We start from the raw sequence: 14,437 nt of genomic DNA, 5'->3' as shown, positions 1-14,437 counted from the left end.
GGATGGATGGATGGGTGGGTGAATGGATGGATGAATGATGGATGGATGGATGGATGGGTGGGTGGGTGGTTGGATGGATGGATGGATGGATGGATGGGTGGATGGATGGATGGGTGGGTGAATGGATGGATGGATGGATGAACGATGGATGGATGGATGGATGGGTGGGTGGTTGGATGGATGGATGGATGGATGGATGGATAGGCATTTTATTGTTGCTTTTTGGTAGCAGTAGCATTTTTGTTTTCATCAAACTCTTTCTGATTCAATCTTGTGATTTTATAGACTAGTTTTGTGGTTAAACCCTGATTTTTCTTCAGCATTTTATATGGTTATACAATCTCCCTATTCCCTTCCATCTTCCCAGCTGGTGAGGGCAGGCTGTATAGACCCAAAGACTTTGTGTTGTCTGTCCAAGTAGGCTTCTCGTCTCTTCCCTTTTGGGTTTGTTTCAGGCCAGGGGTTGGGTTCAGCTCTTCCTTAGACTTGGAGATAAATCTGGTGAGATGTGACATGTGACAGAATAGTTGCTCACATATGGCGAAATGAAGGTTACAGGGTAATCCCACTTTGGTCAACAAGGGGCAATGTGATTGGTCTGAGTCAACAAGGGGCATAATGGGTCTAGGATAAGATACCGGTTCAGAGCCATCTCCTACTAGTTTGTTATTCTAATAGTTCTACCCTGTGGGGTGCATGTATGAACTGAATGGAATGGGACAGGTTTAGGACCACTCAACTGCAGTCCTGAAATTTGAAGTTATGACCCAGAAGTTCATCAGTTGGCCATGAACTCATTTAGAAGAAAAATCCAGCTTGAATAGATGTGTAGTTCTTTGGAGTCTTTGTTTATCCTATTTTGTGTGAATATTCATGCCTTCTGCTACAGAAATAGTAACATGAAAATGTAAAACATAAAGCTTTTCCATCCCCCCCGCAAAAGTTCTCAAACTCCAAAGCATTCTGGTCCTGGGAGTTTTGCATTTCAGATAAGGGATTGTGGGTAATATAATGTGCTTACAATGTTCCTGTCAATTAGTAGGCACAGAAAATGCTTGTGCTTAATAAATGTGTGCATGTGTGGCTGGAAAGTCTATAAGGAATGTGTCAAAATAGTTAGCAGTCATTGTCTTTATATGGTGCAGTTATAAGTCATTCAAACTTCTGCATTTTCTAACTTCCTGCTGTAAATATTGTTATAACAAGTATTAATAATGTTTACTAATAAAACATTATAAAAAATCTTGGAGGGGTGTGAGCCAGTCATCTCACTCCTAGATAAGAAGCTGACGCCCAGAGCGGTTCAGGGGTCTATCAGGTGTCTATCAGGGATCATCCCAGCAGGATGATCATAGCTCCTGAGGGCCATTGGAACCCAGACCCTCAGCAGGTGCAGATCAGAAACTGGTCTGCAAACTCCCACTGTTGACTCCTAGCCTGGACTCCAGGAAAGGTGTCTCCACCCTTGTCCTAACCTGTTTTTAGCATTAGTGAGAAGAGTCAGGAGACAGGGCAGTCATTAAGCTGTGTGACCTTGGGGATGTCACCTACCCTGGCAGGGGCTGGACTGGGATGCTCTGAAGTCCTTGGTGGCTCTAGGAGGCTTTGCTTTCGTTTCTTCATGTGTGGAAGGGTGCATGAGGGGCTGGGATCAAGTTTGTTCATTTAGAACCATTTTCTCCTTGGCTGGTGTGGGTACCAGGTAAGCCTAAGGACAAGGTCAATGTCAAAGATGAAACAGTCAAGTGGAGAAGCTAATGTTGGCTTCATTGGCTTGGAAGCATTTACTGTAGCCCTGCTGGGTGCTAGGCTCTGTGACAGTACTGTGGATGCACAGACAGTAGGACTGGCCTCCTGCCCCAGGGAAGGCCCTCGGAGGAACCTCAGAGGCCACAAGCCCAGAGCACTTCCCATTGTAGGTGGAGAGAGTGGCCAGCTGCGGGCTGGCACACGGACTCCTCCAGTCGGCTGTCATGTGGCCTGGGCCGAGCTTTTCCCTTTCTGGGCCTCACCATCCTCCAGAATGAGGTCACAGTGAGGTCCCTACCTCACAGGACTGCTGTCAGGCTTACTTGAATGGCTGGGAGCCCTGTACTTCAAGCCATGCCTCAGCGTCATCTCCGTCATTCAATGTAAAGCACAGGTGTCCTACCCGGGACCCACGGTCCCATCACAGACCAGCCCCACCACCTCTCTCAGCTGCAGTTTCCTTCTCTGTCGAGATGGGATAATGCTGGGGTCCACCTCAAAAGCGTGCTGAGATCACAGCAGAGGAAGTGGCAGGGGCGGACGGCCCAGGGGCAGCCTCGGGTGCCCTCACTGGAATGGGCATCTTCCAGAGCTCTCCCCTGTGGCCATGGAGCTTCCCAAGCCCTGCCCGGCATATAGCTTTAAGGTATAGCAACCTGTGTCCACAGAGGAGGAAGTGGAAGGAGGCAGATGAAGTGTCCCTGACAAATGGATGAAATACATGGGACCTTCCTTGCCCCCCTCTTCCCCTCCCTGCAACTGCTCGCTTCCATGCCGCGAGTGTAGAGTTTAAGAGACCTTTTGCAAGGCAAACCTCAGATCCTGAGGAGGCATAGTGAAGAAACAGCAGGTGAGCACGCTGACCCCTAGGATCTCGCTTCACCCTTCTGTCCCAAGTTGCATCCTGGGGCAGCTTGCAGTGGGCACCCCCAGGTGCTTCCTGCTTGTCATCACCCTCTGCACCTCTCCCCTGCTCCAAGTAGCAAGCAGGTCAGAAAATTTTTAATGGCCTATAAATATTTTTATCTGTCCTTGATGAAATCCATGAATCTTTTGATCATGTTTTAATTTATTCTTTCCTTTATTGACGTAAGGAAGGGATGGCAGAAGCCCCATTTCCAAAACTCTTTAGCTCCTAAGGTGTTTTCTGGGAGTTTAAGGGAAAGGGGGAGGATCCCCTGTTTTTGCATTATTTCATTTGTGGACTGGATATTGAGGTTCGAAAGAGGCTGGCATTCATGCAGGGAGCAGAGTGCCCGAACATCCCTTTCTGTCTCTAGTATCTGTATCCCGCTTTAGAAAAATCTGTCACTTCTGCTCTATGCTTCATATAACACTTCCCCCATCACATATCAAGAGGGATTGCTTTATTTTTCTTTGAACGAATGCACTCTATAGGTGGATGGTGTCAGGGAAGTGGAGAGAAGGGGTTTGCTCAAGGTCACGCAGAGTGTAGGGATAGGCTTGAGGCCACTCACGGCTCAGGCCTTTACACTGTGAGGCTAGCCACTAGCAAGTGCACTCTCTTGGCGTGTGTGTTTTGCCGCTGACCTGGGTTTTCCCTCTGCAATACCAACTAGTTAAATTTAGCCTCTGAGGAGTCTGATCAAAAGGCCTTATAGCACGAGACTGCCTCTCCAGCCAAGTTGGAGTGTGTCATTGAAATCACAGTGACGGTTGTTTAAAGGGGATGTTTATGTAAAGGCGATGTTGTGTGTACGCGTGCACATTACTCTTTCCTTCCCATCTTCTATATATTATAATGAAAGCAGAGAAAAATCCAAGTCATGACCGCTCTGATGACATGCAAAGTGCAGATATCGAAGTGAAATGCCTTTTTTGAGAAGTGAGGCGTGGCGGGATGTCTCCAAGGCTGTATTAGTGGAAAATTAGCATAACCACAGTGTTCAGCAGGCATTGGGGTTTTGTCCATAGAGAATAAAAATCCAGAGTGATGCGAGTACACTGGTGAGAGTTCTCTCCCATTTGATCCTTGGGGTGGGATAGAGGTGTTTTGAAACATTTTCATTTTCTGGTTTTAACTGTTTTCCCTATTTTGAGGTGATTATATTTAAATTTGGGTCATTTAGAAGATGAAATTGGGGGAGGCTTGGAACTTTAAAAAGTAAATCAGCCTGTGGTGGGTTGGTTTTTTGGGGAGGGAGTGAAGACAAGGCCATGAAGAACCTGCAAGAAACTCTGAAGAACTGAGAATTGTGTTCACCTGTTTTATTTATTTTTTTAAATCCTTCTGTTGAAAAAGTTACTGTATGGTTAGAGCATAGCTAACTGGTACCCTCAAGCTGGGCCGCTTTTCCAATTCCCAAGGGTAATTCACATTGTGGCCACACAGAGTGGGACTCCTGGAGGTGTGGCCCCAGCTGTGCCTTTCCATGGGGATTCATTTGCAAACATTTCCATTATTTTTTGGTCTTTGTTGGCTATGAACATAGGCTGCATTTATTATTATGGAATATTTTCTAGGCAGTGTTTTCAATCCCTTTTATTTGTTATAACTCCTTGCAGAAGCATTCATTCATTCGACCTAGAACGGTTTGCCTGGGTTCAAGGCTCAGCTCTGTCACCCTTGGTGAAGCACACATCCCTGGGTCACATTTCCTTATCTGCGTTAGGGAAATAAAAACAAAAGGACCTCTCTGAAAGAAGACAAAGGCACAAAAAGAGCCCCCAGCATGTGTAAGTCTTAACCAGAAAGATGCTTATTCTTTAAGGATGTTCTTATTTTGAGTGTGGTTGACACACAATGTTATATTCGTTTCTGGTGTATGACATATTTGAGCATATCTGTACCTTATGGGGCACTCGCGGCAAGTGTAGCTACCAACTGTCACCATACATCACCACCATGGCAGCGGTGACTGGATTCCCTGTACTGTGCCTTTTTATTCCCGTGACTTATTCATTCGGTAACTGGAAGTCAGAAAGAAACCTATTTAGGGTCAGTCACAGGGCAGCTGGCATCTTTCCTGTCTCCAAAGAGCTGCCTTTACCAGGTGACCTAGGTGGTCCAAAGTGCATGTTAGGAGCTCGCTCTGGGGCCAGGAGGGCCTGGAGCAAACACGTCCCCTGGAGTAGTGGTGAAAGAATAAGCAAAAACAGGAACTTGGAAGCCGGAAGTTAACATACCTTGGGGGGACTTTTACCAGGCACTCTGCTGACATCTGGCTCATATTTTAAATAAACCTCATTTTCTACCACTTCTCTATTTGGGTGTATTCAAGCACATTAAAGGCCTGAGAGTTTTTCCCCAGTTGCCAGTGTGTAGGGGGGGCTACCATCCTGGAACCCTTCTTCTCCGCCAGGGGAGCTGTGGAGGAAAGTAGCCAAGAGGGCTTTTCTAAGTCTCTGGCCACCTGCGCCTGGTGCCCAAGGTCAGCGGCTGCTCCGTGATTGGCCCATCCGGGGGGCGGGGCCTGGTTCTGTCAGGGACAGGAGGCGGGGCCAGGTGAGGGGGCGGGGACCCTTCTGGGAGGAGGTGTCCGTTTGGGGGGGCGGCGCCTGGATGGGCGCGTCTGTACCCGGACCCTTGGGCGCAGGACTGTTTTTGGGATGGAGGAAGCGCCGGGCTTGGTTGGACACCCACAGGCTGCAGCACCACCCAGCGCCAGCGGCTCTCGGACCGCACCTCCGCCTCGCTGTCTCGACCTGGCTGCCCTGCTGGGCCCCGGGACCAGGTTCCGCTCAGGAGGTTAAGGGGGGCAAGCTCTGCATCCGGGCAGGAGCCAGGTGGGATTGGCCGGCGGGCATGTCAATATGAGCCCTGCCAAGTGCAAGGTCTGTTTCCCAGATCGCAAAGTAAAATAAGTAAGTCTGCAATTTTAATGACCATTATCTTTTGCCAACTTATGCAGCGTGTCCCCCCGCCCCCAGTAAAGACAAGCTCTGCGTCCCCTTAGTACCACCTCCTCTTCCTCGCCCCCATCAAAGAAATGCAGGCTTCAGTTTGGCCGCTGGGTAGATGGAGCTCGCTTTGCAAACGCGAGCTGACCTTGGTGGTTGGAGGGGAGGCAGGATTGGTCGGATTTGTCTGTGATGTTGATTGGAGGGGCCGTGAGGAACACACGGGTGGATAGGCTGACAGGGGCCACGCTTTGCGGAAGGCAAGGCTTTTTTGAAGTGATTATGAATCCCAGGGCGCGTCAAGGGCCACCTGAGCAGGCATTGCATTTAAGGTTATTTAATGAACAATGTGTAGGCATTTCTGTGCCCTAGCGCTTCCTGGCCCCACCTGCTTGATTTCTTGTCTTCATTTTATGGCATTAAAAAAAATTATCAAAATAATGTTATGTTTGTTGTTGAGAAGTCAGAAAATTCTAGATAAGCCGAAAAGAGGAACAAAATTCACCCATAGCCACCTCCCCCAACTCACCACGGCCGATCCCATGATCTTTATTAACAGTTGCTGGATACTTCCTGAGCTCCTAAGCGTGTCGGGGAAGTGAGGTCCCTTGGAGCCAGAAGTACGGTTATTTAGATCCAAAGATGGAAGGTCTAGAGAGGGCAAGAGATATGCCTCAGATATTTAGCCAGCCCTCCAGGAGGGAGACTGACCTTCTAGTTCCCTGGTCCTTCTGCAAAGGAGAATAATGGGGCCTTCAGGGGGACCCTTCTTGGATTGCTCAGGGTGTGTCTGAGCAAAGGACCTGCAGAGGGGCAGGGGTCGGGTATGGATCATGGTCTTTCTTGTGCACTAAGTTTTTGGTGGAGCATGGTAGTCCTGTTTCGTGTACTTTCCAAGCCCTGACCTAACTTCTCTGGCAAAACCCTTCAAACCCTATAGTGTACCCAAAGCGGGCCATGTGGTCCACAAAGGACACATTCCTCACCCCAGCCCCCAATCTGTAAGGCTATTTACACAAAAGTTTAACATATAAATCTTGAATCGCATTTTATTGTACACTTTAGTCCCAAAGAAGACTTTTCACAAACCATAAACCTTCAGGAATTGAAATGGTCTCATTACAAGTGGTTTCACTGCCCTGGAAATTCTGCTCAGAATCAAGGCCAGCTGCCATGTTGAAATGTTGGTTGGTGATCTATGGGTGGTTCTCACCCCCAACTGTACATTTGAATTCCCGGGGAGGGGTGCAGGCATTTGAAAAAGTAGATAGCTGGGTGTGCTCCCTCCACCTCCAACAATCCCTCCATCCTAGGCATGCTGATGAATTAGTCCAGGTGGGGCCTGGCCACCAGTATTTTTAGAATCTCCTCTCATGCTGGAGGGTAGAGTCAAGGCTGAAAAGCACTGCTTAAATCAGAGTTGGCAAACTATTTTCGTCCAGGGCCAAATGGTAAATATTTCTGGCTTGAGACCATATGGTCTCTGTCACATCTACTCAGCTCTGCCATTTACGGCCCCAGCAGCCACAGAGAATACATCATTGAATGGGTGCGACGGTATTCCAATCACACTTAATTTATAGAAGTCCGAAATTCACGTAATTTTCACATGTCACGCAGTAAGATTCTTTCAACCATTTAAAAATGTAAAAGCTATGATTAGCCTGTGGGAGGTCCAAAGCAGGTGGCAGCCTGAATTTGGGCTTTGGACCTGAGCTTAATGACTCCTGGTCTAGCCAAGATGGCCGTCCCGGGAAGTGCTGAGGGGGCAGGTAGCCTAAGAAATCTCCCATTTGTTCCATTGGTTGCATTTGTCTAGGAGCCCAAAGATGAGTTCAAAGTCAGCAGCCTTGACTAAGCTATACAGTGTTCTTTCTTCCTTACTTGCTTAGTGATAATAGTGAGGACTTTATGTCCATCAGGCCTCAACAGCTGCCATCCCTGTTTTATAAATGAGAAGGGAGGGCCAGGGTAGGGATGGAAGGGCTAGTTAATGTCAAGGCCACAGCCTGATGGCTCCATACTGGGGCTCTTAATCATGGCGCCCCTGCAGAGAGGCACCTCAGCTAAAGCTCTTTACTGCACAGAATGCCCTGTGCTGAACACTGGACACACACTTTAGGGGGCAGACGCTATTAATGTTGTCAATATTGCCATCCTGTGAGGGAACTGAGGCAGCTTCCCCAAGACTGTGTAGGTCTTCAGAAGTAGAGTCTGCGTTCAAAGCCTGGGGGGATGGCTCTAACCTATCAGGGTTTCTGTTGACATTTGGGACCCTGGGCTGTCCGGAGCATTCTAGAATATTGAACAGCATTCCTGGCCTCTTCCTTCTAGATGCCAGTAGCATCCCCCTCAACCTCCCACCCCCTGCTTAGTTGGGAACCCAAAAAACGTCTGCAGACATGGGCCGTATGTCTCCTGGGGAACAAAACTGGCTTCAGCTGAGAGCCCTGCAGCCCCACAGATTGCCTCCCTGATGTAGGTGCTTGGTTTTTGATGTCTAGACTATAAAGTCACTCCCATTTATCTCAATGATCTTTCTGCCTCAAACTTAGACTCGGTGTAGGGTGGGGTGGGGGCCAGGGGGGTGGGCGGTCAGAGTCAGATTGGAAGCCCAGCATTGCCATCTGCCAGCTGTGTGACTTAAGGTCATTGAGCCTCTCTGACCCTCAGTTTCTTCCTCATGAGCAGGGAATGGTGGCCTTCCATGCGCAGGGATGCGGGGATTCAGCATGAAGCCCCCTGTGCCTGATTCACAGTGACACTCAAGAATGTTTATTCCTTCCCTCCTGGTGTTTCTGCCTGGGCTTGTGCCTGAGCAGCTGACTGTGCTCAGCGCTGGGCTGACAGCTCTGCTGTGTAGTGGATTGCACATGAAGCCATTTCCAAAGTCATCCTGGAATAGTTTGGCCTCTGCCCACCTTGGAACAAATGCTGGCCAAAGGTCAGCCCTCCAGAGCCAATGCTGATTGGCTTCTAGCTTTGTCAAAAACAAATAAAAATAGTCAGTAGCCTGGAGACTGGGTCTGAAACAGGGCACACACTGTGTGTTTACCCACCTAGTTAGTTATGATGGGCTTGTGACCCACCTGAAGGAGGGGTTCTCTCATCAGTTTTGGAATCAAAATGGCGGCTGAGAATGGTTTTTCCAGGCTATGAAATAGTGGTTTTCTCCTGGTTGACCTTTTTTTTTTGCTGTGCTTTAGGCCAGGTTGCTAGAGTTTTAAAGATTTTATTTACTCATTTGAGAGAGAGGCAGTGAGAGAGAGCATGAGAGGTGAGAAGGTCAGAGGGAGAAGCAGACTCCCCGTGAACTGGGAGCCTGATGCGGGACTCGATTCCAGGACTCCAGGGTCATGACCTGAGCCGAAAGCAGTCATCCAACCAACTGAGCCACCCAGGTATCCCAAGGTTGCTAGAGTTTTAATGTTTGTGTTGGAAGTGGGATGTCTGAAACCATCTGAAGCCAAAAGATCAAGCCAGCCCGTTGGGGAAGGCTGTAAACAGAGTGGCTGGTTGGTGAGCAGACCCTGGCCAGAGGAGAGGCTGATGCATTTCCTGGTGAGCTTGGGAGATCAGCAGCCCCTGATCCTCTCAGTTTCACTGCACTGAAATGATAATAGAGTTCATTGGTGCCAAAAGCCATCTTTTACTTTCTATGTGTTATTTAACCTATACAACATAGTGAGGTATGTGTTACTATCCTCAACGTACAGCTGGAAATGCTGAGCACCTTGCCCAACAGATGCCAAAATGGCCAGAGCTTTGGCCTCCCTATTAAAAAGTTCATAGCTTTCTTCTTATTGAAAGTAATATATCATTAGGACACCTCAGTGGCTCAGATGGTTAAGCATCTGCCTTCAGCTCAGGTCATGATCTCAGGGTCCTGGGATCCAGCTCTCCATGGGGCTCCCTGCTCAGAAGGGAGTCTGCTTCTCCCTCTCCCTCTGCCCCCACAACACCCACTTGTGTTCTCTTTCTCTCTCTCGAATAAATATAATCTTTAAAAGAATAACATATCATTGCAAGAAGCTTAACAAATATAGTTGGAGAAGAGAACGGAAACCACCCATAACTCCACCACCTGAGATGGTTGCCATTAACGTTTTGGCGTCTGTTTTCTGAGATCAGGAGCCTGCAGGTTAGGGCCTTCCAGCCACATCTGCCTGTTTCTGTAAAGAAATAAAGTCACTAAGAATAAACTGAGCTACTTGCTGGTTGATGGGATGTAATTATGATAAAAGCACTGTTCTCATTTGCAAGATGATACTGACTTTCCAAAGTACTTTTCTAAGATCTTGTTTCAGCAGTTCCATCCTAGGAGGTGTTAGGAGAAAATGTGCTCACCGTTTGTGGTAAGTAGTGAGTTTATCTCAGGCCAGAGATCTGTTCATCTGTCTGTTCATTCATTCAGGCCCTGTGGCTAAACCCAGTTGAGTGGAGAAAGTCTTCATTGAAAACATACCCTCTTGTGGCCTGGAAACACATTGTTCATTTCTCTTTTTGTTCCCCTGGCCCAGAGCTCTGTGTTTTCCTTTGTGATGAGCAGATCCTTTGGCAGCTCACCCTGGGGAGTGGGGCAGACGGCAGGTTTGTCAGAGGCTTTCCCATACGGAACTTGTACTAGACACGAACACTTGGCATAGCAGGAAATGCCCACATCCGGCATTTCCTGGTGTGGTAGAAACAGCCCCAGGCCTACTGATGTGCTCCGTGACCCCTTTGCCTGTCTGGGCCTCCATTTGCCCAGCTATAAAATGGAATTTTTCTTTCCTGACTCTGTATTTGCTTCCAATTTTCCTGGGTTTTGCTCAGATGATAGATGGAGGCATATCCATCCTTGCCCTCGCAATAGCCACTGGACACGTGTGGGTGGTTAACTGCTACCCTAATTCTTGATAGTTCTCAGCTTAGTGCCTTATCGCTACCTTAAGAAAGTGGACTGAGGGGCACCTGCCAGGGTGGCACAGTCAGTTGGGTATCCAACTCTTGGTTTTGGCTGGGGTTGTGATCTCAGGGTCATGGGATCAAGCGTGCATTGGGCTCTATGCTCTGCACGGAGTCTGCTTAAGACTCTCTCTCCTGCTGCCCCACTCCGTGCTTTCTCTCTCTCAAATAAATAAATCTTGAAAGGAAAAGAAAAGAGAGAAAGTGGACTGAATGTGCATGCCTGATCCTCTTCTTGTCAAAGTCCCACCAAATGACAGCAAAGAGATTTTTTTTAAAAAAGAGAGATGGAAACCCACCAAGCCTGGCAGAACAGTGGGGAAGATTAGCAACAGCATTTTAGAGGCCAGAAGCAAATGGACAAGCAGTAATTGGCTTAGTAGAGGCTTAAAGAGGGCTGAGTCCTAAAGCAGCAGTGGGGACAGCTGAGAACCTTCTGGATCTGTACTCTGAAAGGTGTGGGGGCTGGCAGAGTCAGGTACCTCTGCGCCTGGGGAGAAGGGGGGGTACCAAAATGAGAAGAACTGGGTAAAAGATGCCCAGATCTTCTTGCCTGCCCACTTGTACCCCAACAGAAAACGGGTGGTTCATTCCCTGGAGAGGGAAAAACAGGGTCTTGGGATTGGGCACTGATGGGCATAGCAGAGGCATATGAGGTCTGTATCCCAAACATGAGGATCAGGGTCTGTGTAGGGGCTGAATTCTGAAATCTGCCCTGTCCTCCACCCTCAGACCTGTCCCACCACTTCTCCCACCACTCCTTCCCCTACCACCGCTTCCCCAGCTCCTGGCCATTTGAGAATTGGACCACTGAAGGAAGAAGACTCTAGTGTACTTGGGGTTCCCTGGTATATAGAAGCCCCCCCTGCCCGATCTTGAGCATCGAGCTCAGCATCCACTGACCCCATCTCAGTACTTTCTGTCAGCCCTTATGTTTTGCTCTTGGTCATGAGGAAGTGACTGAGTTCTGAGCACTGTTTCTAGTATGGAGAGGAGATCCCAAACAAACAGAGGAACACAAGAGACTTGGAAGAAACAGAAACCATGCCAGGAGAAGAGAACTTGAAAAAGCAGCCATTAATACCCTCATTCAAGCCAGGGAGGGGGTTGTACAGTTAGGAACAGTTTTCACAACAAGGAGACTTTGCGACCCAGTAACAAGCTCTTGGGTATTAAAAAACACAGCACCAGGTTAGGAGAGAAGGCTGAAGGAATTAGCCCAAAAAGCGAAAGACAAGGGATAGGAAATAGGAGAGGGGGAAAAAGACAGAAACTTGCAGGCCAGTTTAAGAATTTCAACATCCAGGGGTGCCTGGGTGGCTCAGTGGGTTATGCCTCTGCCTTCGGCTCAGGTCATGATCTCAGGGTCCTGGGATCGAGCCCCACATCGGGCTCTCTGCTCAGCAGAGAGCCTGCTTCCCCCACCCCGTCTCTGTCTTCTGCTCTGCCTACTTGTGATCTCTCTCTCATTCTGTCAAATAAATAAATAAAATCTTAAAAAAAAGAATTTAAACATCCAAATAATAAGGCTTCTGGAAAGAATAGAGGAAAGTGAGGCAGAGAAATCATTTGAAATACTTGAAGACAAATCCCAGGATATGAGTTTCCACATTGAAGGAGTCTGAAGATTCACAGCCCCGCTAGATGGAAGGAGGCACATACCTGAGCGCATCCCTGGGAAACTATTGACTATGGAAGACAGAGACAAGATCCTATAAGCTTCTGGATATGGAAAAACAGGTCACTTGTGAAGAATCAAGATATCAGAACAGCTTTGGTTCTAGCCAGACACATTGGAAGCCATGACACCATGGCACAAGGCTTCCAAAACTCTGAAGGAAAAGGTTTTCCATTATAGAATTCCATACATAGCCAAATGATAGGGTCAAACATGAGATCAGAAGAAAGACAGTTTGAGAACTTGCAAGACTATGAATCAGGTACTACCCCTATCCCTCACTCCCAAACATCTTTTCTTAGAAAGCTACTGAAGGATGCCTTCCACTGAAACAAGATAAGAAACCAAAGAAGAGCAATACATGGGAGATGGGAAACAGAGATCCAATGTAGAATCAAAGGGAATCTCCAAGGTGATAGTGATGAGGTAGCCCAGGGCAGCCAAAAGCAGGGTATGCATGTTGAGGGTACCATCTTTTGTACCATCTTTTCAACCAAATAGAACTACTAGAGGATATGTCCCTCCAAAACAAGGGAGTTCACCAAAAAAGAGGGAGCCATTTGATCCCCCAAATTAGGGATCAAACCCTGAGGAAAGACAAAAGAAATCCTATGGATATCAACAAAAGGAAGTCTCAGAATGACAGTTGTGTAGGGGTCTGGAGAAGAACCACTTTGGATGACTGTAGAGAGTAGAGGCCTCCAAGAGGGATGTTGCCAATGAAGAATGCTGGAGCTAATCAATTATGTCATGGATATGACATAATGGAGGATATGAGAAGGAATGGATGGCATTAGCAACAGGTACAAGGAGAGCTACGCAAAAACAAACAAACAAACAAACAAAACAACAACAACAACAACCAAAAAAAAAAAAAAAAACAACAAACAAAAAAACCCCACTGTCTCCAGAAAAAAGAAAGGAAGATCTGGTCTTCCCCAGCCCTCATCCATGAATAATCCCAGACTCATGAAATCCCACATATGAAATCTGCCAGACTGCTGTATGCCTGCACTGAGAGATTGGGGGATGGGAAGAAGATGGGATGGCCGAGTAAGAGAACTCCTTCCTTGACTCTCAAGATCAAAGAGCTGTATTTCATGTTTTAAATGATGTCACACTAGATGGTACACACAATGGTGACGTTGCTCAGAACTATGGAGAGGTATCGATGCCAGGAAAGAAAGTGTGTGTGGTTCTGGAGGGAATGGGGCAAGGAGCCACCATTTGGTTGTCATACAGTTTTTAAAAAAGAATTTTCTTTCTTTTTCTCTTTTTTTCTCTCTTTCTTTCTTTGAGTGTGTGAGCAGGGAGGCAGGCAGTGGGAGAGGGAGAAAATCTCAAGCAGACTCTCTGCTGAGCATGGACCACAACTCCCCTGACCCAGGGCTCAATCTCATGACCCTGAGATCCTGACCTGAGCTGAAATCAAGAGTCAGGCATTTAACCAACTGAGCCACCCAGGTGCCCTGGTGGTCACACATTTTTTGGTTTTCAGTTACAAAAATTTTGAGATGCACGTACAGAAAAATGCATGAAGGCAATCAGTACTGTTTAATAAGTCTCAAGTATTGGACTGTGTAGACTTTCTCCCTGATCATAAACCTCCCCTGTAAGGTTTTTTTTCTTGTATTATTTGAGCTCCCGAATTGGGAACAAAGGAAGTAAAAATTATTTTAGGATTAAAGAGCTCAATGTACAGCTTGTGGGGCAGGTCAGGGGATCGCTCCTGCTTCATTCCTGCGCCGGCCTCTTGAGTCTCCTTGTGAAATGCTTCAAGGTCCCCGGTGAGAACTATAAAGTAATGAGGGCATCTGATGGGCTCCCACTTCTCTGTTGATGTTGTTTGTAGGTGCTGGGCTCCTGACTCTCTCCCCGAGTGGCCCAGGCTTCCTGGCTCATCAGGTCTGTCCTCTTCCCTCTGCAGACCTAGCATGTCTGGACTCCACCTGGTGAAGAGGGGCCGAGAACTGAAGAAGCTGGACCTGCACAGAGACTTTACCGTGGCCTCCCCGGCTGAGTTTGTCACACGCTTTGGGGGGAACCGGGTCATTGAGAAGGTAGAGATGGGGTCCTGGCAGTCGGGGTGGGTTGGGGCCCCTCTTCCCAGCTGGAAGGGAGAGCACTGCTTCAGGCTCATGGTCACGCTGCAGAGAAAGGGCCAGGCCACTCCTCCGTGAGGACTTGCCAAGTGCTACATGC

General features: G+C 47.9%; 1 protein-coding gene across 4 annotated transcripts in view; it reads left to right on the top strand.

Annotated features, from left to right (window-relative positions):
• Positions 1–14,437, top strand: part of ACACB (acetyl-CoA carboxylase beta) — a 117,469-nt gene that overhangs the window by 25,447 nt on the left and 77,585 nt on the right. The window contains exons 1-2 of one of the 4 annotated variants that reach the window (XM_032847435.1): positions 2,378–2,395; positions 14,163–14,295. In XM_032847435.1, coding sequence (XP_032703326.1) covers positions 14,170–14,295 — 126 coding nt within the window. In that variant the 5' untranslated portion in view covers positions 2,378–2,395; positions 14,163–14,169. Of the gene's footprint in view, positions 1–2,377; positions 2,396–5,494; positions 5,571–14,162; positions 14,296–14,437 lie in introns of those variants that run through there. The other 3 variants (XM_032847434.1, XM_032847436.1, XM_032847433.1) reach the window with 3 other exon arrangements.

The sequence above is a fragment of the Lontra canadensis genome, unplaced genomic scaffold (assembly GCF_010015895.1).
Source record: "Lontra canadensis isolate GAN:19392208 unplaced genomic scaffold, GSC_riverotter_1.0 scaffold187, whole genome shotgun sequence".
NCBI classification, from domain to species: Eukaryota; Metazoa; Chordata; class Mammalia; order Carnivora; family Mustelidae; genus Lontra; species Lontra canadensis.
This window is presented reverse-complemented; position numbering and strand designations above follow the sequence as displayed.